Genomic DNA, 26214 nt, shown 5'->3' with positions numbered 1-26214 from the left:
TCAGGTTTGGCACATAAATTTTATTTTACTTTCACATTGACACAATCAGGAAACCATTCTGAGAAAAGGTAGAGGCCGCCTTGAAGCAAAGCCTGGCTCCCTCCTCCATCCTGGGCTCGGCGGCACCATGCAGGGTCAGGCTGGCACTCATCCCAGGAATCTGTCCCAGATCTCAGCGGCCCTGGCTGTGGACGGTATCTGAAATGGTTGCTGAGGCTTGCCCTGCACCAGGGCCTACCTCGCTGCCAGGAAGCTGCGCTGCTGGAGGCTACCTGGGCCCTGGGTTTTATTGCTGGTGAACTTGGTTACCCACCTTCCAGTCACATGGTCCAGGATGGTGGTGTGATCAGAAATGGCTCTGGCGGTGCCCATTTTGCTGAGATGAAAGGAATCCAAATGTGTAAACTACACTGAATTCTATGATGCTGGCATGTTGCCCCTGCTCGTCTTCAGCCCCAATGTGGGAGCTCCCTGGCGGAGACAGGTGGAGACTCACTGCTGTCCACCCAGGTAAGGCAAGTCAGAACTGATGTGCCGAATCCACAGCAGCCTGAGCTCCAAGCCCAACTAGCCCTCCCATTCCTGGGCCATGTTCCTTTTAAGGCCCCCAAAGACATTCCCCTTCTCAGGTAGAAAAAGCCTCCCCTCCCCTCACCTTCTAAAATCGTTATCTCTTATGCCGAATGAAATAGGCGCTTGGCAGACACAGGTTCAGATGCATGGACCAGCATTACACAGGCATGGATTCTGGAAAGATGGACCCCTGGACACCACACCACCCTCTGGCCATCGCTGACTGTCTACAGGAACAAAACAGTCACAGAAAGAATGCTTTGCCTTCACAATTGTAGCAGCACCAAGATGAAGGCCAGAGGTGCCGTTTTACTCCTCAGATCTGATGCTGCAAAAGCCTCTGCGATTTCAGCAGTCCCCTTGCTTCTCTGTCCCTCCTCAGAGTGCTGGGTACTGTTCCTGCAACCCACCAGTGATGGGTGAAGCCACCCCGACTAGCCAGGAGAACCTCAGGGGCATCCCCTTCCTTGACACCTGAGAGAAATGGCTCCTAATGCTGTGTGATGCTTCCTCCCTGCTGGGCTGTCAAACTGCAAATCTTTAGTCTTTTCTCCCCTCTGAGGTCAGCAAAGGCCAGCAACATCCTAATGACAATGGCAGGGGTGTGGGCAGGGTCCTCAGAGCATCTTACATCCAAACTAAGTTGTAACAGTCGGGGTCCTGCGTCATATGCCGAGGCAACTCACAGGCCCGTGGGAGACCCCGGGCGTCCTAAAAGGAGGGGTGTGGTGGAGGAAGCGTCTTTTCTGGGCTCAGATCTCTACCTGGTTAGCCCCGGGTCTAATAAAGATATTTGAATTCATAGGTCCTATGTATTAGTTTAGCAAAAAGTCTGGTTTCTGGTACCCAAAGAGCTTAAAGTCCCCTTCGAAACGTGCATACAGGCGTCGGATGTCTCGTTTGCTAATGCCCAGGAAATAGTGCTCCACCTTGGTTCTGTTATACACGGTAATGCCCGGAGGGATGGTCGGGTATGACACCAGGTGGTCAATGCCAGCCTCTTTTAAGATGTATGGGGCATCGTCCTCCAGGGTCTCATGGTGTCCAATCACACTGTACATTATCTCGCAGGGAGCACAGAGCTCTACATACGTCACCCAGTGAATGATGTGATCCCCAAACTGAAGGTCTAGCCATCTGTGGTTCGGATCGCCCAGGTAGCGCACAAAATCTTCAAACTGGATCCCCCGGGTCTCCGTCCGGTTCCTCCTGTATTTTCTGATGATGCCAGGAGCAATCTCATGCCTGTACCAAGGCTCAAACCGGGGATTGTGAACAAATTTATCCTTAAATGCAGAAATAAGTCTTTCGAAGGGATCTCTTACAATAAAAAACTTGAAGTATGTTTTCAATCTAAGGAAAAAAATGAACAAGAGGTTAACTTGACGCCACAGGAGGTCACAGCTGAGGGGGCGGGAGAGGGAGGAATGAGCGGAGCGCAGCACTGTATATGGGACCCTCACCTGCTGAGGCTGCCATGAACGCATTCCACACGTCTCTTACTTAATCTACTCCAAGATCCTGTGGATTAATCCTGTTATTACCATATTTTGCAAGTGAGAAAACGGAGGCTTGGAAAACCTTACCTGTCCAAGGCCACAGTACTCATCGTAGGCAGTCACTGTGAAGACATCTATTTAATCTACCTTCTGTTTTACTTGAATGATTCAAAACTTCAAGAATGTTTACAAATTTTGTTCCTGGGCAGAAAATCATAAAGGCAGGAACTCTGAGTGAGTCAGGAATAGATGAGGCCAGGGAAAGTTACTTTAAGGGCATATTTTTAAAAATTCAATTCAAATTGCCAGGGGAAGGGGGGGCAAGAGAAAATGGAGAGTGAGGCTTCACGCTTCAGCGGGCAGGAGTGGGTACGGGTGAGCTGCAAGCAAGGCGGCAGCAGAGCATGGCCCTGCGGAGGAGGGCCGTAGCAGTGTCGATGACAAAGACGATGACAACAGTGACATCACGGAACACAGCGTGCTTACAACAGGCCAGAAACTGCTCTCTGTGCTTTGCGTGTCTTCACTCACTGAGTCTCACAAAAGCCCCATGAGTGCTCAGGGCGACAGCAGGACAGTCCTCACCAGGAGCATCTCTGGTAAGGGTTGTAAGGGTGGGCAGGCGCCATGCAAGGCAAGTGGCTGCAGACCCAGGAGGCAAAATCCAGCTGGTGACCTGACGTGAGCTGCTGCTTCTGCACCCTCACTACTTTTCAGCCTTGCTCTCCCAGGCCACCTGAGAGCTACTACAAGAGAACTTTCTCATTTGTTAGCTAAGGACTCTATCCGTTTTTCTTTTCTTTTTTTTTTTTTTTGAGACAGAGTCTTGCTCTGTCGCCCGGGCTAGAGTACAGTGGCCAGATATCAGCTCACTGCAAACTTTGCCTCCGGGGTTCAAGCAATTCTCCTGCCTCAGCCTCCTGAGTAGCTGGGACTACACATGTGTGCCACCACAGCCGGCTATTTTTTTTTTTTTTTTTTTTAGTAGAGACGGGGTTTCCGGCTATTTTTTTTTTTTTTTTTTTTTTTTAAGTAGAGACAGGGTTTCTGTCCGCCACACTCGTCTTGAACTCCTGACTTCAAATGATCCACCCGCCTTGGTCTCCCAAAGTGCTGGTATTACAGGCGTGAGCCACTGTACCCAGCCTGGACTCCATCCTTGCTGCGATCAGGGGTTCCATCTCTCTACCCTGCCCATGCTGGGTGCAGCCCACACAACCACTCCAGGGGCAGCTCCCATGGCAGTGGGCACAATGCCTCTGGGAGAATCAAATACTCAGTGAGGTCTCTGCAATCCAAATCCCTTTCTTATAAAGAAAAGATCATATTCAACAAGCAATCTATAAAACTTTACCAAAGCAGAATAAAGTTGCCTGCTCATTTCTATTAATAAAATTATGTAACCTTCATGTTAATGGACTGTGTGATGGTAAGGCTAGAAATTCTCAGAAGGAACTAAGAGTTTCAAGGCGCTGAATGGGGGGTGTAGCTTAGCTGCCTCTCACTGATGCAAACCGACAGCCCTCTGTGGTCCTCCAATCAATCTGGCAAGTAAAGAACTCAGCCTGGGGTTTTTCCCAAATTTCTTCTCAGGTTTACAAAAATTCCCCCCTCCCATTTGAGGAAGCTGCTCTCACCGCTTCTGAATTTCTGCACCACTGAAGGAAGAAAGCCGAGGAAGGCCGTTCTTCTCGTGGTCGTGCACCACGTTTTCGGGGATCTCCTCAATGGAAGGAAAGCCTCCTGGGAAGTAAACAGAAGGGAAGGTGGGTTGGCTGCTCCGGTGCGCCCCTTAGAGAAGGGCATGTCCTTACCTCGGGCCCCATGTTCCCCATGTGTGCATGACAAGCCCACCCCCAATATCCAAGTTTAGGTCTTTGAATTTCAACTGCTTCTGCCAGCACGATGATCGAGTGAAGAAAAGCTTCTGGGAATCCATAAGCCAACTAGAGGAAACTGATGATTTTAGGGAGGAGGCGGAGGGAGCAAGAGTGGAAATGCTGGCAGTGCCTACCCCTGGCAATGGACCTAACTGGGCTAAATCTGCCATTAGAGGAAGATCGCTGCATGCAAACAGAATTCCTAACACCAGCAACACTTACTCTACTCTGAGACTGGGGGAAAATGCCAGAGAAGCAGGACTTTGGAACGTTGTGCTAACAGATGCCCGCAGCAGCTTCACAGCCCCATCCCATAGACAGGCTAAGCTCTCCAAGCACCACATGCCCCCTGGCCCACAGTGGTTCTCAGGTACCCCTGCAGCATCCCAGGCTGGCAAGGAGCAAAGACCTTTTGATGCTGGAAAAATCTGACTAAGCTATGGGAGCTGTGATACATTTGAGACAGGAGTCAAAAGAGGACAAGGCGTGTCGAGAAGGCAGGGCCGTGCCAACAGCCAGGGTCTGTCATCAGGGACCAGTGCAGGTCCAGGCTGCTGAATGGAACTTGGGCAGAGGCCACCCTAGAGTTGGTGGCTGAGCAGGTTTTTCACTTTCTCAATGCAGACAAATGGAAATACACTGTCAGTATGCTGAGGTTTTCTCCAAGCCTCTGCAAGCCTTAATATCCATCTTTGTGTTAATCCTGTAGGGTTAAGATTGGAGTTCTGGCAGGGAAGAATCTCCCTGGGCCATCTGAGCAATGGACACAGTCTTGTCTGTTTTATTCATTGTTCCCTCGAGTGTTTAAAGCCCAGTCCAGAACTCTGTGGTACATGCTATGGATGGCTGTAAACTAGGCATGGGGAGCACTGCTCTCAAGGGAACAATGACAGAACCAGCTCTGTGGGTCCACATATGGGCCCATTCATGCACCTGCCCCCATCCAGGTACACTAGTGGTCACGGAAGACAGCCACAAGGACCACCCACTTCTGTATTACATGATCCAGCAAGCCCACTCCGATTTCTGTGCTGCCCTTGTAAGTGGGTGTTTACTTCTTAAAGTATGCTGCTTCACACTGTGGTGGCTGATTTGTGAGCCTTTGTATATTCCTTGTTTTCAATTCGATTTGCAGCCTCATTCTGCTTCTGAAAACCCAACATGCTATCCAATCACTGCAGAAACACATTAATTATATGTGACAACCAGAAGATGAGGTGCCACCATTCTCTCTCCCAGCCAACCAGTGCGAAGGCCAAACAGTGGCCAGGAATGACCACCGACTCTGTGGGCAGCATCAGGAGTGGCAAGCAGGACATGGAGCCTCAGGGCCACCCACCCATGGTGCCCCAAAATCCGATTCCTGACCCAGGAGTCCCACTGCTGTTGACTGGAACTAACTCCTGTCTGAAGCTAAATTTCATAAGCAGAGCCCATAATTATCAGGATCGGTTCAGACTAATTGGAATTTAAATAAATAAACATCTCTAAAAAGAGTAGTGAGTAATCAAAACTGCAGGGTATGAGGTCACTTTGTGATGATCTAATTTGTTCCCTAGCAAATATCAGGTTTCCTGAAGCAAGCTGACTCAATCCTCTGAACACAGATGCTTAGTGTGAAATGGGGTACAATTTCTTCCTGCTCGTTGGCACAGAACGCTTGGTCTGCAGGTAAAGAGGCTCCAGGCCCCAGGCCAGGGCTCCTCTCCCAGGCTCTACAGCGTGAGCCCTTCTTACTGCAGAGAGGGCGACCGTGAGGCTTCCTGGCGGCTCAGCGAGTGTGGGGCCCTGGGGACGTGGGACAGAGTGGGTGACTATAACCATCATCACAGGGAACCTGAAGAGACAAGGGAGGGGGGCCTGGGGGTGGGCAAGCCACTTAAAGTGAGGATCTGCTGTGACAGGCGAGGAGAGCCGGACTGTGGCTGTGCCCCTTTGAAAAGAATCGGTGTCTAAACGAGCCTCACTAACTTTTAAGGCACAACACTAACAGGAAACAACAAAAGCAGGCCTGTCTGGAAGGCCACCAGTCCTTTCAGGAGAAACCAGCCCTCTTGTGACTCCTCCTTGCCGTCTTCCCCAGCCTCCTCAGCCCCAGCTACCGAGACCCTTCCCAGACAGACATTCAGCAGACCCACACACACCATTTAGAACAATCAGCACTTTCTTCCACTGGGTGTTGCCCACTTTGGGAGTCTGGCAGAAAAGAATCTTGTGCTTGTCACAGACAAATATTCGGTCCAGGACAAACTTGGTGACAGGAGTGTGCGAGAGATTCTTCAGGGCATCATCCCTGCAGACGTTTCTGATGAGTTCCAGGCGCTCCATGTAGACCAGGGGCTGAACGAGCCGGCTGTCTGGAAGCTCCTTCCCAGTTGGCTGCAGGTGACACAGAGCAGAAGCAGCTCAGGGACCATTAAAGGAGGCAGGACCCGGCCAAGCAGAGCTGCTCCTGCTGGCCTATGCCCTCCTTTCCATCTGGGGCCTTCTCTTCTTCCCTTCCTTGCCTTTCTACAGAGTGACACCCACTATCCCTAGCCCCCTCCCGAGGCCTTCCTCAGAGCCTCTCCACCAGCCCGATCGGCAGGCTGGGCAAGGAAAATGAATGCAAGCTTGGTTCCTCGGATGTCTTTGGAGAGAAGTTTGACTTTAAAAAACAAAATAAGGCCGGGCGTGGTGGCTCATGTCTGTAATCCCAGCACTTTGGGAGGCCAAGGTGGGCAGATCACGAGGTGGGCAGATCACGAGGAGTTCGAGACCAGCCTGGCCAACATAGTGAAACCCCATCTCTACTAAAAATACAAAAATTAGCTGGGTGTGATGGTGCACGCCTGTAATCCCAGCTACTCGGGTGGCTCAGGCAGGAGAATCACCTGAACCCAAGAGGTGGAGAATGCAATGAGCCTGAGATCGTACCACTGCACTCCAGCCTGGGCGACACAGCAAGACTCCGTCTTGGGGGAAAAAAAAATTTAAAAACCAAAGTAAGAAGTTTGGAATCCTCTGGCTAGGGGGGAAAAAAGATGAAAAAGCTCAAATTCTACATGCTGGTCCATTCTTTTCAGGGCTGTTTTAGAACCTAAGTGAATACCTGTAACGTGAGAGGCCTGGTGTGTGTGTGGGTTGGAGGGGGCACAAGGAGATGTACCAGTACACACAGAAGTTGCTCAGAGGCCCCCTGTCCTCAGAGAGTTAAAGTCCCCTTGCTGCTCACACCTCCTTGTTCCCCAGGAGCATCCTGAAGGCATTCCTGAATAGCAGGGCTGCTTCTGCCAACTCCATTGGTCCCCTCTAGCTGTGGCCTTGTTTCTCAGCATTTTGAAGGCTTCTGCTGCTACATCTATCTCTCTCTCTTTTTTTTTTTTATGAGACGGAGTCTCACTCTGTCGCCCAGGCTAGATAGAGTGCAGTGGTGCAATCTCGGCTACTGCAAACTCCACCTCCCAGGTTCACGCCATTCTCCTGCCTCAGCCTCCCGAGTAGCTGGGACTGCAGGCGCCCACCACCACGCCCAGCTAATTTTTTGTTGTATTTTTAGTAGAGACAGGGTTTCACCGTGTTAGCCAGGATGGTCTCGACCTCCTGACCTCATGATCCGCCCACCTCGGCCTCCCAAAGTGCTGGGATTACAGGTGTGAGCCACCACGCCCAGCCATATCTATCTCTTAAAGCTACACAGAACTTCTCAAAATTTCAAAGCAGATGATCCTTCCAAATAATTGTATTGAATGGACCCAAATGTCCTTGTTATATCTTTTAACATGCACTAGGCTTGCCAGGAAATCCATTTACAGGGTAGTTTTAACAACCTGTCCTCCCACGGGACAATGTCAGTTAGAAAATGGGAAGGACGTAAACCTTCTAGAACACACTAGAACTGAGACACTGGAACTATCAGGATGACAGAGGTCCCGCCCCAGTGCCCCCTGCCCAGCTCTTCCTATGTGGATCTACTGTAACCAAACTCCCTCACACTCATGACCTCTGGCCAGGATGCTTTCTCCCTTGTGTGTTTAAGTGAATGTCCTGGGATTTCCTGGTGGTGGGAAGAGCGTCCTGGGGGCTCCTGACTGCCTGCTTTCCGAGATGAAGACACTGGGGAAGCGAGAGGCCCCTTTGCAGATTGGCATCCGTCCCTCCCCACAGGGCATCACCGGCTGCCCGCGCCCTCCACCCACCACAGAAAACCAGGAGCCACGCCAGGCGCTCTCCTTGCCCTTATAAGAACTGGTCTCATTTAACCTCATTTCCTTATCCATCCCACCTCTCGCTCACTTATCCCAAAACAGCCTCTCTGTCTTCTCCTCCCTCTCTGTTCCAAACCTAACCCCAATCATGGATGGCACTCAAGAACAGAGTATCACGGGAGAGCACCTCCCAGCAAGTTCCCTTTAGAAAATGCAGAAAACTCTGCACTTTTAGATATTGCTTTTCTTTGAACAAAGAAAAGATATTAGATATTGTTTTCTTTGAGCAAAGCATTAGAGACAAAGACAAAAATTCTTCTAAGAGACGAGGTCTCATTCTGTCACCCAGGCTGGAGTGCAGTGGCACAATCATGGCTCACTACAGCCTCCAACTCCTGGGCTCAAGTGATTCTCCCACCTCAGCCTCCCAAGTAGCTGGGGTTATAAACACACACCACCATAACCACCTGATTTTTGTATTTTGTGTAGAGATGAGGTCTCAGTATATTGCCCAGGCTAGTCTCAAACTCCTAGGCACAATCGATTCTCCTGCCTTAGCCTCCCAAAGTGCTGGGATTATAGGCGTAAGCCACCATGTCCAGCTAAAGAAAAAAAGATGTCTTGTTCAATTGTATCTACGAATGAGCATTGTTTTCTTTTTTCCCTTTGGAAATATACAAAACCAACTTAAAGACAGATATTATTTTCTATTTTCCATTCAAACATTCGGCTACAACATGCACAAAGTAAACTTTTTTTTTGAGACCAAGTTTCGCTCTTGTTGCCCAAGCTGGAGTGCAATGGCACGATCTCAGCTCACTGCAACCTCTGCTTCCTGGGTTCAAGTGATTCTCCTGCCTCGGCCTCCCGAGTAGCTGGGATTACAGGTACATGCCACCACACCTGGCTAATTTTTTGTATTTTTTAGTAGAAATGGAGTTTCACCATGTTAGCCAGGCTGGTCTCAAACTCCTGACCTCAGGTGATCTGCCCACCTCAGCCTCCCAAAGTGCTGGGGTAACAGGAGTGAGCCACCGCACCTGGCCAAAATAAACTTTTAAAGGTGAGCTACAGAATCTGATCATGTTGATAAATCCCCTTTCTTGTGAGAAGACACATGCTGAGTTTTGGTGTCACCTAAGGGCATGTGGCCTCGGCGGACATCACCTCTGACATCCCCCACTTCCCTCACCTCCCATCTGAGTCTCATGAGAATGAATGGGGCAGCGGGTAAGAGAGGGGCACAGAGGACACTGAGTTCAAAGCCCAGGCCCACAACTTGCTGTCCAGGGGATACTGACCCAGTGAGCACAGTTCCTTGAGCCTCATGTTTCCCAAATGCAAACTGAGAATAAAAATATACCTCAGAGGGCGGCTCAGAAGACCAATGAGATTGAAACCCAGTAAAGTACACTGCAAACTGTAAAGCACATTCAGGCGCAGTCTTTTTATTTGCAATGACTCCTGCAGGCTGGCAATCTCTCCGGGAGCACCCTCCACCCGGAGAGGGGGAGAGGGAGCACCAAGATGATCGCCCTCTTCCTCACAGGGTGCAGCATCCTCAAGGGAACCTTGTTGCGACACTTTGCCAAAGGCTTACCCTACCTTTGTTTTTATCCATGTAACTTTGATTTCCTATTAAATCCATCCTATTAAAGCCACTCTCCTATTTCCCATAAGATTTTTTGGTTTCGTTTCTGTAGCCCGTCCAAATTATTTTCTTACCCTGGGATGCCTCAACCAAAAAGCAACATTTAGGCTGTCTCAGAGTTCTGTAGACTTGACCTCCATTCCATGAATGCCCTACGAGAAATAACCTCCAGCAGCACTCTACTCTGACTAGTGTATGTTTTCTATGTTTATTGAGTTCTAATTTATCATCCTTACATAGTGACCCATGGATAGGAGCTGTCCCCAGCTCTACGGCTTGATTCTGGGCTAAAAATATTTTTAGGGCTTGCTGTACCCATTTCATTCCTTCTGGCACAATTGCAACTTCAACCCTCTAGATCCAGAATGGGGGTTAGGAAGTGAGAGGCCTTCCAGAGTGCACCCCTCATCCCAGCTAGGGAATGATCAGGAATTTAGGTGCACAAGAAGCCTGCAGAGGAAGCCATGGAGCCAGAATGCCAAGCCAGGCAAGGGCTGGGTGGAAGTCAGGAGCCTTGGGCTCCGCCAGGAACTCCATGGGACTGTGGAGGATCCGCCTTTTTTCTAGGCTCAGTTCTCTCATCCATTCAATTTGGAGGCTGAATTAGTTGCTCTGCTGTCCAGAGCCTCCTTTCACTCTAAAACCCCACAACTGAGTGAGATGTCTTCTCCCACTCCTTGTTTCCTCCTGACCCTGCCCAATACTCTTGGTTCCCTGGCTGAGGCTCATGTTCAGCTGGTCAGGAATGCTGCACGACCAACAGTGACAGAGCAGCCCTGATGCACAGAGCTCTGTGAGGGGCACAAAAATTGACGTGACCTGTGCCTCCCCCAGATGGAAATTAACAAGGTGAACTAAACATGGAGAAGTAACACAGGAAAAGGCTCTAAGGCAGACGTGATGACAAGCGGAACCGGCCACAGGGGAAGGCCAGCTCCCCGTGACAGGGGTGCTGTGTTCGAGAGGACAAGGACCATGGCCTGGCTGTGCTCACCTTCAGTTCCTCAGGAATGTGCTTCTCTTCTGGCAACTTCCTCACTTCTGGCATGGTTGTCAGGAACAGAAACTCCTGTTTGGCACTGTACACTGGAAGACAGAGAGGTTGAATGTCTTCTCTAAAAGGAAAAGGCACACAGGTGGATGGGACAGAACACAGGCCCCAGAAATAGAAGCTCTCAAAGATGCCCAAATGCCTTTTGACAAAGCCATAAAAGCCATTCAGCGGAGGAGGGCAGTCTGTCCAACAAATGGTGCTGGAGCACCTGGACGTTCACACACGGAACAAACCTTGATCCAAACCTCACCCCTTATTCAACAATGAACTCAAAGTGGATCACAGACCTGAATGTGAAACAAAACCATCAATCTTTTTAAAAAACAACCAAAGAGAAAATCTGCACTGTGAAAGCCCATTTGAAGAGGAGGAAAAGACAAGCTTCAGACAGGGAAAAAATATTTATGAACCACTTATCTGACCAAGAACTCCTATCTAAAACATATAAAAACCCTCAAAACTCAACAATTAAAAAACCAACCAATCCAATTAGAAAATAGGTATGATACACCCAGACATTTCACTGGAGAGTATCCACAGATGGCAAGTAAGTACATGCAAAGATGGTCAAGGCTGCAGAGACCTTCACATCACAGGCTCTGCCCTCAAGCGGCTCAGAACCAATGAGGAAGTCAACCAGGAGAGAGGAAAAACCAGCGCCTACCAACACAAACCAGGTCCACAAGGGCATCATTTTGAGTCTCAACATATGATTCTATCACATTCTCTTCGCTGAGGGGGATTTATTTTCTTATGAGAAAGTCTAGTTACAACACCTGATCCTAGTTCAATATGATGCTGAAATTTGCTAACTGAAGATAAATCATTGCCACAAATATCACTGGCTCCACTGCTGAGCTGAACAGAAACTGTAACACTAAAAAAAGTAAGTGTTGCTTTAAACAGCAACTCAAGACAACCATGCTCTTCCTAGGGGCTCCAGTGGCAGGAGAAACCGGGAAAGGCAGGTAGGTGAGAAGAACATGTACACCACTGATGGGGGTTCTGAGGCTGGCCCTGTCCCAGAGGACAGAGCTGAAAGGAGCAGCCTGGGAGCACTGAGGCCAAGGTTTTTCCACGCACTTTCCAGGAAATGGAACTCCCCACCATGGACACTGCCACGTCTGTAATTTCCTGGTCTTGACACTTCGCAATGGGCTTCTGGTTCATAATCAAAAACACTGTGAATGTGTGTGAAATAAACTCCAACACGTGAGAAACCCTTTATGGCCATGAGCTTACAGGGGTTCCTGTGCTGCCCAAGATCCAGACTCCAGGACACACTCTCTAAAGCATAGTGCTAGAGGGGCAGGCTCCAGGGGAGAGGCCTATAGCACCCCAGCCCAGGGCCTCTCTGACACCTGCAGGGGCGGGCTCTGAGTGTACATGCTCCTGACGCTTCAGCCCAGTGTCCTTGTGCACTGGCAAGATGCTGCGTGTCAGCTCGCATCCTGCATCCAGAACTCAGCTGGCAGACATCCACCTTCAGGATCTTAACCAGGTCCCTTGGGACAATTAGGTAACATCTCACATGAGTGAGGCAGGCTGGGTAGTGCTGTGGTGGCCACCCCGCAACTGGAGTGGGCCCACAACAGAAGATTCTCGCTGAGTTCACTGCACAGTGTGCAGCCAACAGCATCCTCACCACCAGCAGCCCCTGCCTCGGGGTCAGGGGCAGCACTCCCATCTCAGTGACCCAGCACCCACATGCCACACCAGATCTCACAGGGCAGGGGAAGCGCCCCCTTCTACTTGCCTTAAGGCAGCCGGCTGGAAAGATCTCACAGGCAGTATTAAGGACCGCTGCGGTGTTCCTCTCCAGGTGTAAAATCTGAAAGCCCTTCATCTTTCTTCATAGGTTTTATCTTCTAACACTCCCTACCACTCCTTTTCTCCTCTTCACAAAACCCTGTTCCGCGCCTACACTTGCTTTTTTTCTAACCGGGCCCACCCCTGCTTACCTTCCAGGATCAGTGTCTACACTGAAAACATTCAGCACGAAACTTGATACATCAAAGGAGAATGAGAACTCATTTACCAGATGCCGCTGGGAAACAAGGCATTCTTTAGAGGCCATTCTGCCAGATAACAGTAAAACACAAAGGCACACGTCTTATTTAACTATTACTGATAGAAGTCTCAGTAAAATGTATTACCACTACTCCTACTTTTTTAAACAAAATAAACCATAAACAATTTAACCTCATGACCTGCCTTTTGAGTGCCTTCCATACCAGGAGGTAACATTTAGGAGAATCCCGAGTAACACCTATTTCTTATTCGCAGCAGCTCTGTTTCTCTTCAGTTCTCCAGCTAGGATCTACAATTGTGCTTCTCAACTGGGCCCCACCCCTAGTGATTCTCCTTCACTGGGTCTCAAGCAGCAGCAGGTCTGTAAAGTCCCACAGGTGATTCTGAAGTGCTTCGGGGATAAGAACCCAGCTCTAGGGCTTCAGGAGGGATCTCTCAGTGGCATGTCACTGTGCTGAAGCTGCCATGGAAACGTCCAAACTGTCAAACTGAAATCATCGTGTCACATTCCAGCAACCCTCCAAGAATCGACCCTTGCTCTGCTGACGGAACTCTGAATCCCGGATGTGAGCTGTCATGCTCTGTGACACCTGCCCAGATACTTGCAGGTGTAATACCACCTCCCGAGGCTGTGCAGACCTCACAGGTTTCTCTCCAGGGCTCCTGGAGGATGAGGCGGGACATGTGATGACAGCCAATCAGGGACCAACAACTGTCACAGGGAGAACCACCATGTGGGCTAATTTCAGGGTGTCCCTCTTTTCCCTGCAGACCTCCCTTCTAACCTTGCTGTCCCTCTGCAGACAGGGGGGGGCAGAGAGAGGATGGGGCAGGAGGTGTAGGACATCGGGCAGTCCTTGACACAGCTAGGGACATGCCTGGGAGCTCTGTGGGGTGGAGCAGGGGCCTGTCCCCCACATTCACACAGACAGCATAGGTCGGTGCAGCCTCCAGGAAGAACTGCTGGCACAGAGACATCTCTAACTGCCCCTTCCCAAGGTCACCATTGGCAGGAGGACACACAAAGTACAGTGCAGAGTAAAGATGCTGTGCTCACCCACGTTCCCCAGTATCTCCTGATCAGCCTAAAGGAATGGGCCAATCCACGGCACAAATGAGGACTTCAATGACTCCATGTGTCTGGCCTCCTCGTGCTTGCCTGCTTGGCCACTCAATGAAGTGGCCTCAGGGCTGGAGAGCACATCACACACCTCTTTGGACATATCCAGCACTCCACAGACCACAGAGCACCTCACCATGCTCAGGGCAATCACGGGCGGTGCCAGAGCAGGCAGGGTGTCCATTTGGTGGAAGAAACACTGTGATGTAGATAAGCAAATGACAAGAGCACGAAGTAGAATCAACATTCTGAGACCCAATTTGATGCTCTTTATCCGTCCTCATCTGAATGCCTACGTTCAGTAAAGGTGAGCTAAGAAAGCCTCTAAGACAACCTGAAGACATACATTTAAATGACCCTCCTCCACTGCACGGAGGGGACCTTCAAATATATGGCCACCACACGGGCATGCCAAGCAGTAGAGGCTGCACCTCTCATGATGACATGAGGCTGAGACAATTCCCAACTGCGAGCCTGAGAGGCGCCCTGCTGCAAGGCATAAGGCCACTGTGCTGCTGGGAGGAGACCCTGCTCCTTGCTCCTCAGGCACCACCCAGGCCTCAGCCACCACTCAGGCCTCAGCCACAAAGAACACCTTCCTTCCTCCAGAGGAGACGCTTGAAAAGACCCTCCAGCCCCTCCCACCCCACCTCCCCTCACACCTCTGTAACATGAAGGAATGGAGGCCATGACCTCCAAGGCCCCTGCTAGCATGAAAGTCCTTTGACTCTGTGACAGAAGTCATCTGTGCATGTACCTAGGAACAGTGTTGCAGCAAGGTCTAAATTAGCCAAAATTCATTCCACCATGAAGCATACCTACCATCTGGGTCTTTAAAGGTCAACGTGATGAACTTGCTAGCCACCATGAACATGAAAATCACCCAAAAGCATGCGGCCAGCAGAAGCCACTGGTGGTGCATGTTGTCACACTGCAGCCATTCACTGACTCTTCCTGGAAAACACAAGCGAGATGCCCCTGCTGCTTACAAATACTTCAAGTCAACAAAGAGGAATGAAGACAGCAGGTGATTTCAGTCAGCAGTATCAGCACAAATATTTCCGTTTTTTTCCACTGCTACAATAGGTAGTTTGACTTGGCATTTAACATTTCATATTGAATTAATAATATAAATGATTGATTCAATAATAAAATCAAATTTAGAACACCCTAATGGAGAGACATCATAATGAGAGAAGACCTCCGTGTGTTCTCAGAACACAGAATAAGACTCCTTTGCACCTTTGATCCCTGACTCCTGTTGGGCCCAGGCTAAGGTCCCAGCGAGCTCCCACGACGGTCTGGAAGCAGGTGGCAGGAAGAGGCCTGCCAAGAACTAGGCCTTAGCTGAGGGTCATTCAGTGGGCAGAAGCCATGCTGGGGCAATTACGAGCTGGCTGTGTTTAAAATTCTGACTGGCTGACAAGATGTAGCCACACCTAGAGAAGCTCTAAAAAAGAAAAGGAATGAACACTGACGCTTCTCGCCTCCGCCCACTTGCCAGCAACGGCCTGGGTAGAACACTGAGGTGGGTGTTTTTCATGCTGTCACAGCCAGGGAGCAACACGGGGCATGTCGGTCCTCAGCCTGGCACAAAAAGCCACACTCTCCTGCAGGAGGCACATAAAGAACTGGGAAGTCACTGTCAGTTCTTGGCAGGTGACACAAGAAAGTGTGCTTCGTTTCACCTTTAACACATTGCTTCTTCAAGCCAAAGCTCTCCACGTACAGACACGACCCTGGGCTGAGCTGGCTTCCACCAACTGACTGAGCCCATTCATCACTTCTGCATGGCAGGGAGAAGTGGTCCCCTCAACACGGTGCTGACGGCAAATAATTTCAGAGAGCCTCCTAACCCTGGGTGGGTCAGAGCTCCATGAAGACCCAGGTAAATCACTCTCCTTGTCTCAACATTTACATCCTAGAATCTCACAGGAACCAGGCATCTGGAATGCAAACAGGATCCAAGACACACCCACCACGTGGTTATCCGGCCACACTTGAATACAGCCTGCAGTGGGGAGCTCACCACCTGCCAAGCTGCCTGGGTTTTCTCCGAATGGCTCGCAGGCCACCCTCAGGTGCCCGTGTATAAGGCTTCGTGTGTTTCCTGGGGTCACCAATAGGGTTGCCTGATAGACAAATAAAAATATAGGACACCCCCCAAGTTAAGATTAAATTTCAGATAACATAAAATTTTAGTGTAAGTATAACCCAAATATTGCATAAGACATACTTATACAACCCCCCCCCAAAAACCAGTAGTATTTTTTGTGCCCAGATATGAGGCCCAGTGTCCTTCCTGGGTTCCCCAAGTCAGGTTGAACAAATAAAAACACAGGATACCCAGTTAGGTTTAATTTCAGTTAATTTCTTTAGCATAAAGTATGTCCCAAATATTACATATACTTATACTAAAAAACAAAAACCAAAAATCTATGTGCTGTTTCCTGGACTTCACATTTAACCGAGTGTACTGTATTTTATCAGCAACACCACCCAGCAGGGGGCATGCCAAATTCCTTGGAAGCCAGCTGTCCTGTCTCCTGTCTCCATCCCACAATCCCCTCCTCCTTCCACCACTCCTTGTCAGAGGCAGTGAGGCACAGAGAACCCCAGACTTGGTTCAGATCCCTGCTCACACCCATTAGCTCTGTGACTCCATAAGTCACTTAATCTCTCTAAGCCTCAATGTCCCATCTCTAATAGAAGGCCCTCCTCCTACCAGAGTGGCCATGAGGATTAAATGAGACAATGTAGACAAAAAACCAGCACCCATTTGGCCCGGTGCAGACCCCCGGTAAAAACTGACCAATCCCTTGGCACTCTTTGTGATTTTCCAGCTTAATCTATACCCTTCTCAGTGTGGCTGCCAGAAATTAATGCAACAGTATGGTCTACATCAAGAAGAGAGAAAAAAACAAGACACACTCTCATTCCAGCAACTGCTAACTTCCCTTCAAGAAACTAAGGCTTAGACTGTGGCCAGAGGATGCAGGGCCCAGCAGTACCAAGTCCACTGAGCTCATCCCTCTAAGACAGCACACTCAGGGGGGTCCATCCTCATGGGTCACAGTGAGAGCACCCCCCTGAAAAATGCCAGCTGCAGGCCATTTCTAACCGAGCAGCAGAGGCACCAGGGTGGGTTGGGGAGAGAGTAAAAAGAACAGGATGTACCAAGCAGGTTGCATGCAATTCTGAACAGAGAGGTCCTGGCTCTGAGTGTCCTGGGGCTTGCAACCCACCCTCTCCTAGGATCAGTGCTATGAAAAAGGGAACAGTGATAAAAGACACTGCCTCCCTCCTCCATGTGACGCACTGACTCTGCAGAGCATGTGGCGGGAGGACCTGGGAACTGCACATTCCACTGCCTGCTCTGCTCATTCTCTCCAGGTTTCCAACCCCTGATCACCCTTGCCCAGCCTCAGGACAGCACTTGGGAGGTTTTTATAGTTTAAGAATCAAATCTTTCCAATGGAACTAGTCTTCTGAAGGAATCTAATATGATTTCGCCCACTGAGCTCATCTGCAGGTAAAGTGGGAAGATAATGAAGCCTTACCTGAAAATGAGGAGCACCTCTTCTGCTCTCCAGGAAGCCAGGTGGCCTAGGGATAGGATTTCTCCATCTACGCGAGGTGAAAACAGAGGCGCACTATCCTGAAGCCATATGTGCCTTCCTAAGTATTGGATTTTCATTTAAAGTCAGGAGCTCTTAGCTTCTTTCTCCTGGGCGGGGGGTCAGGGGCTGGTCTACACTCACCCTCTCCCTAGTTAGTCTTTCACCTGGCCTGGGGTCAGGGACTGGTCTGCACTCACCATCTCCGTAGCTAGTCTTTCACCCGGGCAGGGGGTCAGGGACTGGTCTGCACTCACCATCTCCGTAGCTAGTCTTTCACCCGGGCAGGGGGTCAGGGACTGGTCTATACTCACCCTCTCCCCAGCTAGGTGGCTGTGGGTGTGTCACTGAAGAGCTCTTCGGGCTCCCATTTTTCATCCACGAGAACAAACAGCGACCTGCACACCCATCAGTCAGAGGACTGTCTCAACAATCATGCAACTGACAATGTATCATCCAATGTGTTCTTTCAGATGGGTATTTCATTTTCAAAAAATTGATTTTTTTTTTTTTTTTTTTTTTTTTTGAGTCGGAGTCTCGCTCTGTCGCCCAGGCTGGAGTGCAGTGGCGCAATCTCGGCTCACTGCAAGCTCCGCCTCCTGGGTTCACGCCATTCTCCTGCCTCAGCCTCTCCGAGTAGCTGGGACTACAGGCGCCCGCCACTATGCCCGGCTAATTTTTTTTTGTATTTTTAGTAGAGACGGGGTTTCACCGTGTTAGCCAGGATGGTCTCGATCTCCTGACCTCGTGATCCGCCCGCCTCAGCCTCCCAAAGTGCTGGGATTACAAGCGTGAGCCACCGCGCCCGGCCCAAAAAATCCATTTTTAACTTGACTTCTGCAAACTCTTACTAAACTAAGATATACAGAGAGTCCCTTCCCTGGCCACTCCATTAGGACAGGAGAAGAATGGACTGCAGGGTTCCCACCTCCTTCCCCTGCTTATTCCCTGCTTCTTGTCCCCATGATGGTACCAGGACACGTGGAGACTCCAGTGGGGGATATGGATTGCAAAGCTTCAGGGGCAAAACCCTAGCCCTGCCAAAACCACTCTCTTGAGAAGAGCATTACACCCCAGGCCCCTATCAGCATTTCAAGCACAGCTGCTTGCCAGCATGCCCATATCTGGCTGTAGCGTCCCTTGCAGGCCACAGAGCCTGTGGGCAGTCACTGCGGAGTCCAGGAGGGAGCTCTCTGAGGAGCTGCTCCCAGCTACTGGGCTTGTTGTACACTCGGGGTGAGCAGGGCCTGCTCCCTTTCCCATGGGGAGCAGAGGAAGAGTCAGCTCTACCTCATCACCACCTAGGTGGTACCCCCAGCACCGCTCTGCACCACCTGACCTTGCTCCACTTCCTCCACTGCACCTAGCACAGCCCAGATGCTCTCGCTGTGTGCCGTTTGCTCTCTTTGCAGAATGTGGGCTCATGCTGGTCAGGACAGCAGGGACCAGCACAGTGCCTGGCGTACCACGAGCCAACAATCACTATTTGCTGAATGACTGTGTCAACTGAGCAACTTACTAGAACTCAGGAACGTGGAAAGGTACTTCAGGAGGCAGCCTGCCCAACCCTCTCCCTGAGGGTCTCTTTTTCAAGAATGAGGCCCCCTTTCAACCTCAAAATATTTCTCTAGTCTCCACAGAGCAGTTCTATGTTTAATATCCATTAACTGAGACTAGAAAACAACCAAATGCTATAAGGACTTCAGTATTATTTGAAAACAAAATGATCTAAGCCACAGTATGTATCTGCATTCAAATACACTTACTACTTAAAACACATTGATTGGGGGGGGTTAGGAAATCATGCCAAAGTCCAAAAACATTTTCATTTTAAATAAAACTCTATGATGAAAGGCAAGCCAATGACATAGATCCATATCCAAAGTGTCAAGATATACCAGTAAACAAAAAAGACAAGTTGCAGGATGGAATGTATGATCCCATTTGTTAAAAAAATCATGTATGTGTGAAATATATATAATTACACACATATACAAACATATACACATATATGTAATACATACAATAAAATCATGAGGGGACAGTAAGAGGTCTTTTTGTACTTTATACAATTCATATTTTAAATATTCGCAATAAGCATTTTTTCTTTTTTCTTTTTTCTTTTTTTTTTGAGGCAGGGTGTCTCTCTGTCGCCCCGGCTGGAGTGCAGTGGTTCGATCTTGGCTCACTGCATCCTCCACCTCCTGGATTCAAGCGATTCTCCTGCCTCAGCCTCCTGAGTGGCTGTGATTACAGGCACACCACACCCGGAAAATTTTTGTATTTTTAGTAGAGATGGGGTTTCACCACGTTGGCCAGGCTGGTCTTGAACTCCTGACCTCAAGTGACCCACCAGCCTTGGCCTCTCAAAGTGCTGGGATTATAGGCGTGAGCCACCACACCTGGCCTAGTTAAAAATTTAGAAAACTGGGACTTGTTCTACAAGTCACATCCTACATGAGCCAATCAGAACCAGTAAGACTACAGCCTGGTCCTCTCTCAAAATACCCACTTCCCTCAGGTCCAATATCTCTACAGTTAACAAAATACAGCGCTCAAACATGAGTAGGTGTGTATGTGCATACAAGTTTAAGGACAAAATAACCTAAAAATAATGACTTCAAGCTCATTATTCATTATCCAGTGTATTCATCCAGTAAAACAGCTGCCAAGGATATGATCCTGAGTCCCTAACCAAACACACACAGTTCTTGTCCTTACAGAGCTTGTCATCTAACAGGCCCACATGAAGGAAAGAATCTATCTGAGGAGTGGTACTTGATAGTGTGAGAGGCACATGGTGCTGTGGGGAGAAAATACAAGGGGATGTGCCTTGGGCAGAGTGGTCTGGGCCAGCACAGTTACCTAAGGTGAAGGGCAGGGTTCTAGGCCAAGGGAATGGGCCCCTGAGCAACTAAAGGCAGGCCCATGTGGCTGGAGTTCTGGGGCACAGGCTGAGGCAGATGCAGGCCGGACAACATGGGGCCTTCCAGAGCTATTATGGTCTTTTCCTTGCAAGCAATGGGAGCCCCTGAAGAGAGTTTTACATGAGAAGAGGGGTGGTGATGTCATGATCTGATTTAAATTTTGAAACAGTTTCTTCAGCAGCAGAGTCAAAGGTGCAAAAAGCAAATGTCCACTCAGCCACTGCCCAGTCTCAAGGTCATTTTCATTCATGGAGGAGGGAGAATTCTAACTGGGTACAAGCAACCCCGGTTGGGTGCTCCACATCCCATCATCTCTGGCTGTGGCTCTAGAAGCCAGCAGATGAGCTAGGAGGAGCCACATTATCTGGTGTGGTGGGTTTTGATGAATCCTAAAGAGTGGTGTGCCCAGCTAAGAGCGGTGTCATTTGCTTCGGGATTATGTGCCTTCTGAATCTAGACATCTACCTGAAGGTGTCTGGCTTTATGTCTGGGGTGGTGGATCACAGCCCTGGCTGGACACCTGGGAAACTTCCAAGAAACACAGTGCCCCAAGAATACCCCAGCCAAGACAACACAAATCTCTGGAGGCAGTACCCAGGCATTTTTTAAAAGCTCTGTTCGTGACTCTAATGAGCAGCTGGGACTGAGAAATGCTGGTCCAGGACCTCACCCCTTCTTAAATTTTAATGTCTACATGAATCCCCTTGGGGATCTTGTTAAAATGCAGACTCTAGGCATTCTGGCATAAATGCCATTCTCCCACCACCTCCTTCCATCTTAAGAAGGAAAATTGGCAGCAAAAAAGCATCTAGTCAACGAGAGTCTATTGATGCTCTGAATTACAAGTGTTCCAAATACACAGCTAAAAGAGGTTTAATTAGAATCTATGACCTTCCATCACTGCCTTCATCTCACTCTCCTTTCCAGCCCTCCCACCTACGGTTAACTAGACTCTGTAGAATTAGGCTTTGTCTGACTTTGGAAAACAACACAAAACTCTGTCCCATTTTTTTTTTTAAAGAGAGGCATTCCAAATTCACTTCTCCCCAGCTCCTCTAAGTCTGCCCCATTCTCTGCATTGTTTCCTTGAATACAGAATTTCACCATGGGGTTTGCCTCCTATCTGAGGATGACACCACCAAGGCTCATTATTTCTGTCTACAAGAGGACTGGGGCCTGACATAAAGAGTCCTTCCTCAGGACTCTGCCAAGGGCTGCTGCTCTCCCTACAGCTAGAGGACAAATGGCCTTTAAAAAGCCTGGCATTTTCTGTAATTAACTCCTCTTTGTTCAAGGAGCCAAGACAACTCCCAGAGTGCCTCTAGAGCTAATGGTGGGAGCGGAACCTGAGCCCCTGCACGCCCTCCCTTCGGTCATGGCGCAGGCCCTGAACAGAGCCTCCTGACCCCTAGAATCTGCATATCCATCTTCAGAGCTTTTCTACTTCCAGTCATTAAATGGGATTTTCACGAGTCAAGATGTCAGGATCTGAAACCCAATCAGAGGGTTTGGTTCCTCAATTCAACCCACAAGGCTGAACTGGCAGCCAAAGAACTTAAGGCCTTATAGGGAAAGCAGGGTCAAGGAAGAAAGAATCTACAAGAAGCCCTAATCTACCCCCTTCCCCACCTTAAATAAAAGAAAAATAGCACACATTGTACATGTTTGTAATTACTAACAATGGAAATGTTACTATTACCATCTCTTGATGCAAATCCTTCCTCCCCTGCATTTTGAAAAGGAAACTTGTAAATTCATTTTGCTCAGCTGCCAATACCATTCCTGCCAGCAGCTTTTCCCCAAGTCTGAGGTGTCATCCAGAAGCACAGTGCCTTTCTTACTCTGCTGATGAGTTTGCCTCCCACCTGCCAGGCCCCACTTCTAATATGCGCATTCACTTATTAAAGGTTCTGAAAAGTCCCATGGTAAATGAGCCCACTTAATTCTGCCTAACCAGTCTTTTTGCAGACATTTTTTCATTCGGCAATATTTACCAAAGTCCTCCTCTGAGCCAGGGCTGTTCTAGGCCCTGGGGATATAGCAACACACATTCCCTGCTCTCACAGTGCTTCCTACTAACAGACATAGACGGGCCATAAACAAATCAAGTGATCAATGTATACGATCAAGCCAGGTGACAGGTGCACCGGCTAATAAACAAGGACACGGGCAGGATGTTGAGAAAAGGCAGGACAGAGTGTGGGAGCAAGCCATGCAGACTCCTGGGCAAAGACTGTGGTCTGGGTCCCAGAATTCCAAAAGTGGCAAGAAGGCCAGTGTTCCTCATGCAGAGTGGGCAAGCAGGGACAGGGGTGGGTCAGATGAGGAGGCCTGTCAATGGCCCTTTACTGACAACCTCACCTCATACACACACCAGGGATCACATGTCCAGGGCTCAACTTTTGAAACACAGCCAGACTCTAAAGGAAACTTCACACACACACACACACACACACCACACACAACACACACACACACACACACACACACACACACACACAAATCTGGTAATGTACAAGGAACTGGTAACCCCAGGAGGATGACAGGGGAGATGAGAACTAGACAGACCAGGGCTGCAGAAACGGGGACATTTCACCATCAACCCTGAGCACGTTCTGAACTACAATGCATTACCCTATCAATAGAATCATTAAATTACAACTTCATAACGCAAAGTGTGGCATATGAATTTATACTATAAAGTTCTACTGCATGTCACTGAGACTTTCAAATTCATAGTAAAGGTTTCTCTCAATCTGCATTCAGAAATTTCCTTTGTCTTCTCTGTTGTCATCCTTACAATTTACCGCCTTGGAACGATTAACCACCCTTAATTAGGAGAATGAAAACATATTCTTAACTGTCCAATGAGAAATACACCTGTAGTTACGACAGGTTTTCATGAACAATAATAATAATACACAGTAAACACCTGTATGGGGTTCACGCTGTACCAAGCACAGGTCTCAGCAGGTACTAACTCACATAATCCCAGCCTCAGGGCATGCTCCTATTATTATATTTCAGGAAACGTTTCTAAGCACACATTTACATACTCCTTATCAAGAGTTTAAAATCTGCACAGGCAAGAAAAAAGGCAGGAACAATACTGAATGGCATGCTCAAATAACTAATGAGCTCACATTCTCCTTCGCATACCTTCTGCAGCCTGGGGCTCACATTTCCTTGCTGTGTTTCCCCTGAACTGAGGTTCTTGGTTCCTCTTGCCACTGGATAGGAAAATTTTTTTTTAAAAAGCATCATTAAAAGTTACAGGATCAACTTACTTAATACAACTTGGTTTATACTTAGGAAGGAAATAGTTAACCATTTTGATGATTCAAATATATTTGACAGAATGGGTCTCTTACAAAGACAGGTTATATTTGGATTTCTTGGTAAATGAATATTCTAAATGTACCAAAACCACTAGCTGTTTAAAAGACTCTTCCATGTAACTTAGTGTGAAAAATGAAACATTTTTTGTAGCAAAAATAATCAAATCCAATTATGCCTGTTTCATATGTTTGAAATAGGTAAAGGATTCCTATATAAGATGATTAATTCTTCCAATGCAAAATGTTCTCTGGATTTTTGTACTCCTTACACCTTTAGCACCTGGAAAATTTTAGCCAAATGCCGTATCATAAATAACCAGAAACAAGCCAAATTCATGGAATTAGAGAGATCATGGATTTACATACAACTCATTTAACATACAATAAAGCCCAAGCTGACTGGGACACATGCAGCACGGCCTCTCTCTGCCTCCCTTTACTCTAAGAACTCAATGCTAAAATTAAAAGCAATTTCCTATTATGTCGATTGAAAGATTAAGCTTTATATACAGTCATTCATCACTTAACAATAGGGATACCTTCTGAGAAATGTGTCGTTAGGCGATGTTCTTCTGCAAACATCAGAGCGTTCTTACACTAACCTAGATAGTACAGCTGACCACACACCTAGGCTATATGGAATCATCTATTGCTCCAGGGCTACTAACTTGTACTGCTGTTACTGTACTGAATACTGTAAGCATCTCTAATACAATGGTAAGTATTTGTGTATCTAAAATTAGAAAAGGTAGAGTAAAAATAAGGCAGTATAGTCTTATGGGACCACTGTTGTATATGTGGCCCATCATTGTCAGAAACATCATGTATGGCATTTGATGGTCCTCACATCCAGGTTATCCAGACGTGTATGAAAAGAAAATGAACTCCTGGGTTTCTGCAATCTCTAAGGTCCTGCAACCACCTCTCTCCCCTGTTTCTATTCCTGGCTCTCTCTCACCTTTTTATTATATGAACTCCTCAAACACTGAAAACTGATCCGAATATAACTGCAAGTTGCCTGTGATGTTTACAAATTCTTTCTTTGTTCAGTTTTGCAAACACCCCAATTTTCATTTCAGCGAAGGAAAGAATTTTCTGCTCAGGTATTTCTTTGAGCTTCAGGGTCAAGGGCAATTCTGAATTCTGAATTCCAATTCTGAGCCAAGATGGACTAAGCTCTAATTATAATGGGGAGGGAAGGGGAAAGACCACTTCTCTCTTTGTGTCTTTTCTTTTTAACCCAGTCACTGAAAAGAGCGAAGGAGGAGGTGGTTGGTGATCAGAGAGCCAGAGCTAAACTGAGCTGCCTAATTTTAACAGCGTCTGAGACATTTCTCACTCTGGCACTCTAAGCAATGCAATAACCCAACTCCTCATGGCCCAAAGCCCCAGACTCTGGTTTTCAGACAAAAAACAACAACAAAAAAAACACCTTTATGACAGTCCTGCCGCTGAGCTAACCAGAACCTGGCTGCACTACTTTTCATTCACTGCCCAACCCTTTCCTGCCTTGCAGACTTGGAAAACAAAAATGACAGTTTTTGGAAAACCTGGTTCACCTTCCCAGCCAGAAGTGCAGAACTGCATGCCTCAACCTCCAACTTCGGACAGGTCTCCTGACAGCGAAGATCAGAGGCTCAGGGCACCCCGGGGCCCCACAGGCAGGGAACGTGCATTCCCACCCCTGCCTCCCCTCGCACCGAGGCTGCACATGCTCCTTCTTCCCTGCCTTCCTCTGCATGCTCCTCGGACCCGAGCGGAACCCTTTCTTCCTCTCTCCATCGACAATTACAAAAGCAAATTCTCAGCCAAGGATGAAAGAAGTAAATTGTAGGCTCGCACAAGTATCAATAATTCCGCGGGTCACAGCATCCCGCACAAGGACGCCTTCTTATTGCATAATTAACGCGAGGAAGGCTCTTCCCGCTACTCCCGCGAACTAGGGAGGTCTTCAAGTCGCCAAAACACACCGGGATGTGGCTCGCCAGGACAAACCCCGCAGGTTCTCCGGTTTTTCGGTGCGCCCCGCGGCGGGGGCAGGGGCCCGAGCGCTGAAACCCACCCGCCTGCGCGTCCCCGAGCTCACCCTACTGGAGCGGCGCTCGTCCGGGTCCTTAGGCTCCTCCCCTGGCACTGGGGGCGCAGCGCGGGTCGGGCCTCGCCGGGCCTGTGGGCGAAGCGCGCGGGGTCCCGGGAGCGCGGGAGGCCCGCCCTACCCTGCCTCGAGGCCTCCGCGCCGCGGCCCGTCGGGTCCCGGGATTTGGCGGCGGCGGCAGCGGAAGGAAGGAAGACGCCCGGCGCGCGAGACCGGCTCTGGGGGCCAGGACGCCGCCGCCC

The 26214-nt window shown here is 48.8% G+C and overlaps 1 protein-coding gene across 8 annotated transcripts; it reads right to left on the bottom strand.

Annotated features, from left to right (window-relative positions):
- On the bottom strand, positions 1–26214 carry CHST10 (carbohydrate sulfotransferase 10). 8 transcript variants are annotated; one of them, XM_058428576.1, is made up of 9 exons: positions 23699–23769; positions 17927–18010; positions 17556–17673; positions 15975–16127; positions 14818–14949; positions 10785–10876; positions 6097–6331; positions 3710–3815; positions 1–1926 (listed from the first exon to the last, which is right to left on the bottom strand). In XM_058428576.1, the coding sequence occupies exons 5-9, from the start codon at positions 14915–14917 to the stop codon at positions 1389–1391; spliced, it is 1071 nt and encodes a 356-aa protein (XP_058284559.1). In that variant the 5' UTR covers positions 14918–14949; positions 15975–16127; positions 17556–17673; positions 17927–18010; positions 23699–23769; the 3' UTR covers positions 1–1388. The 8 variants fall into 8 exon arrangements, with proteins under 8 accessions (XP_058284559.1, XP_058284560.1, XP_032032930.1 ...); XM_058428577.1 differs by having other exon boundaries at positions 17556–17622; XM_032177039.2 differs by lacking the exons at positions 15975–16127; positions 17556–17673; positions 17927–18010 and adding an exon at positions 25964–26214.

Source organism: Hylobates moloch, unplaced genomic scaffold (assembly GCF_009828535.3).
Source record: "Hylobates moloch isolate HMO894 unplaced genomic scaffold, HMol_V3 SCAFFOLD_15, whole genome shotgun sequence".
Lineage (NCBI taxonomy): Eukaryota > Metazoa > Chordata > Mammalia > Primates > Hylobatidae > Hylobates > Hylobates moloch.
Note: the sequence above shows the minus strand (reverse complement) of the source record. Positions and strands in the feature narration are given on the sequence as shown.

What these genes read in the sequence shown, in the direction of transcription:
- CHST10 (XM_032177039.2), bottom strand. Translation starts at nt 14,917, where the DNA reads ATGCACCACCAGTGGCTTCTGCTGGCCGCATGCTTTTGGGTGATTTTC. An exon ending in GACCTTTAAAGACCCAGATG is followed by an intron (nt 10,877 to 14,817) that starts GTAGGTATGCTT and finishes TCTGTCTTCCAG; the next exon opens with TGTACAGTGCCAAACAGGAG. An exon ending in AGTGCTGATTGTTCTAAATG is followed by an intron (nt 3,816 to 6,096) that starts GTGTGTGTGGGT and finishes TTTACTTCCCAG; the next exon opens with GAGGCTTTCCTTCCATTGAG.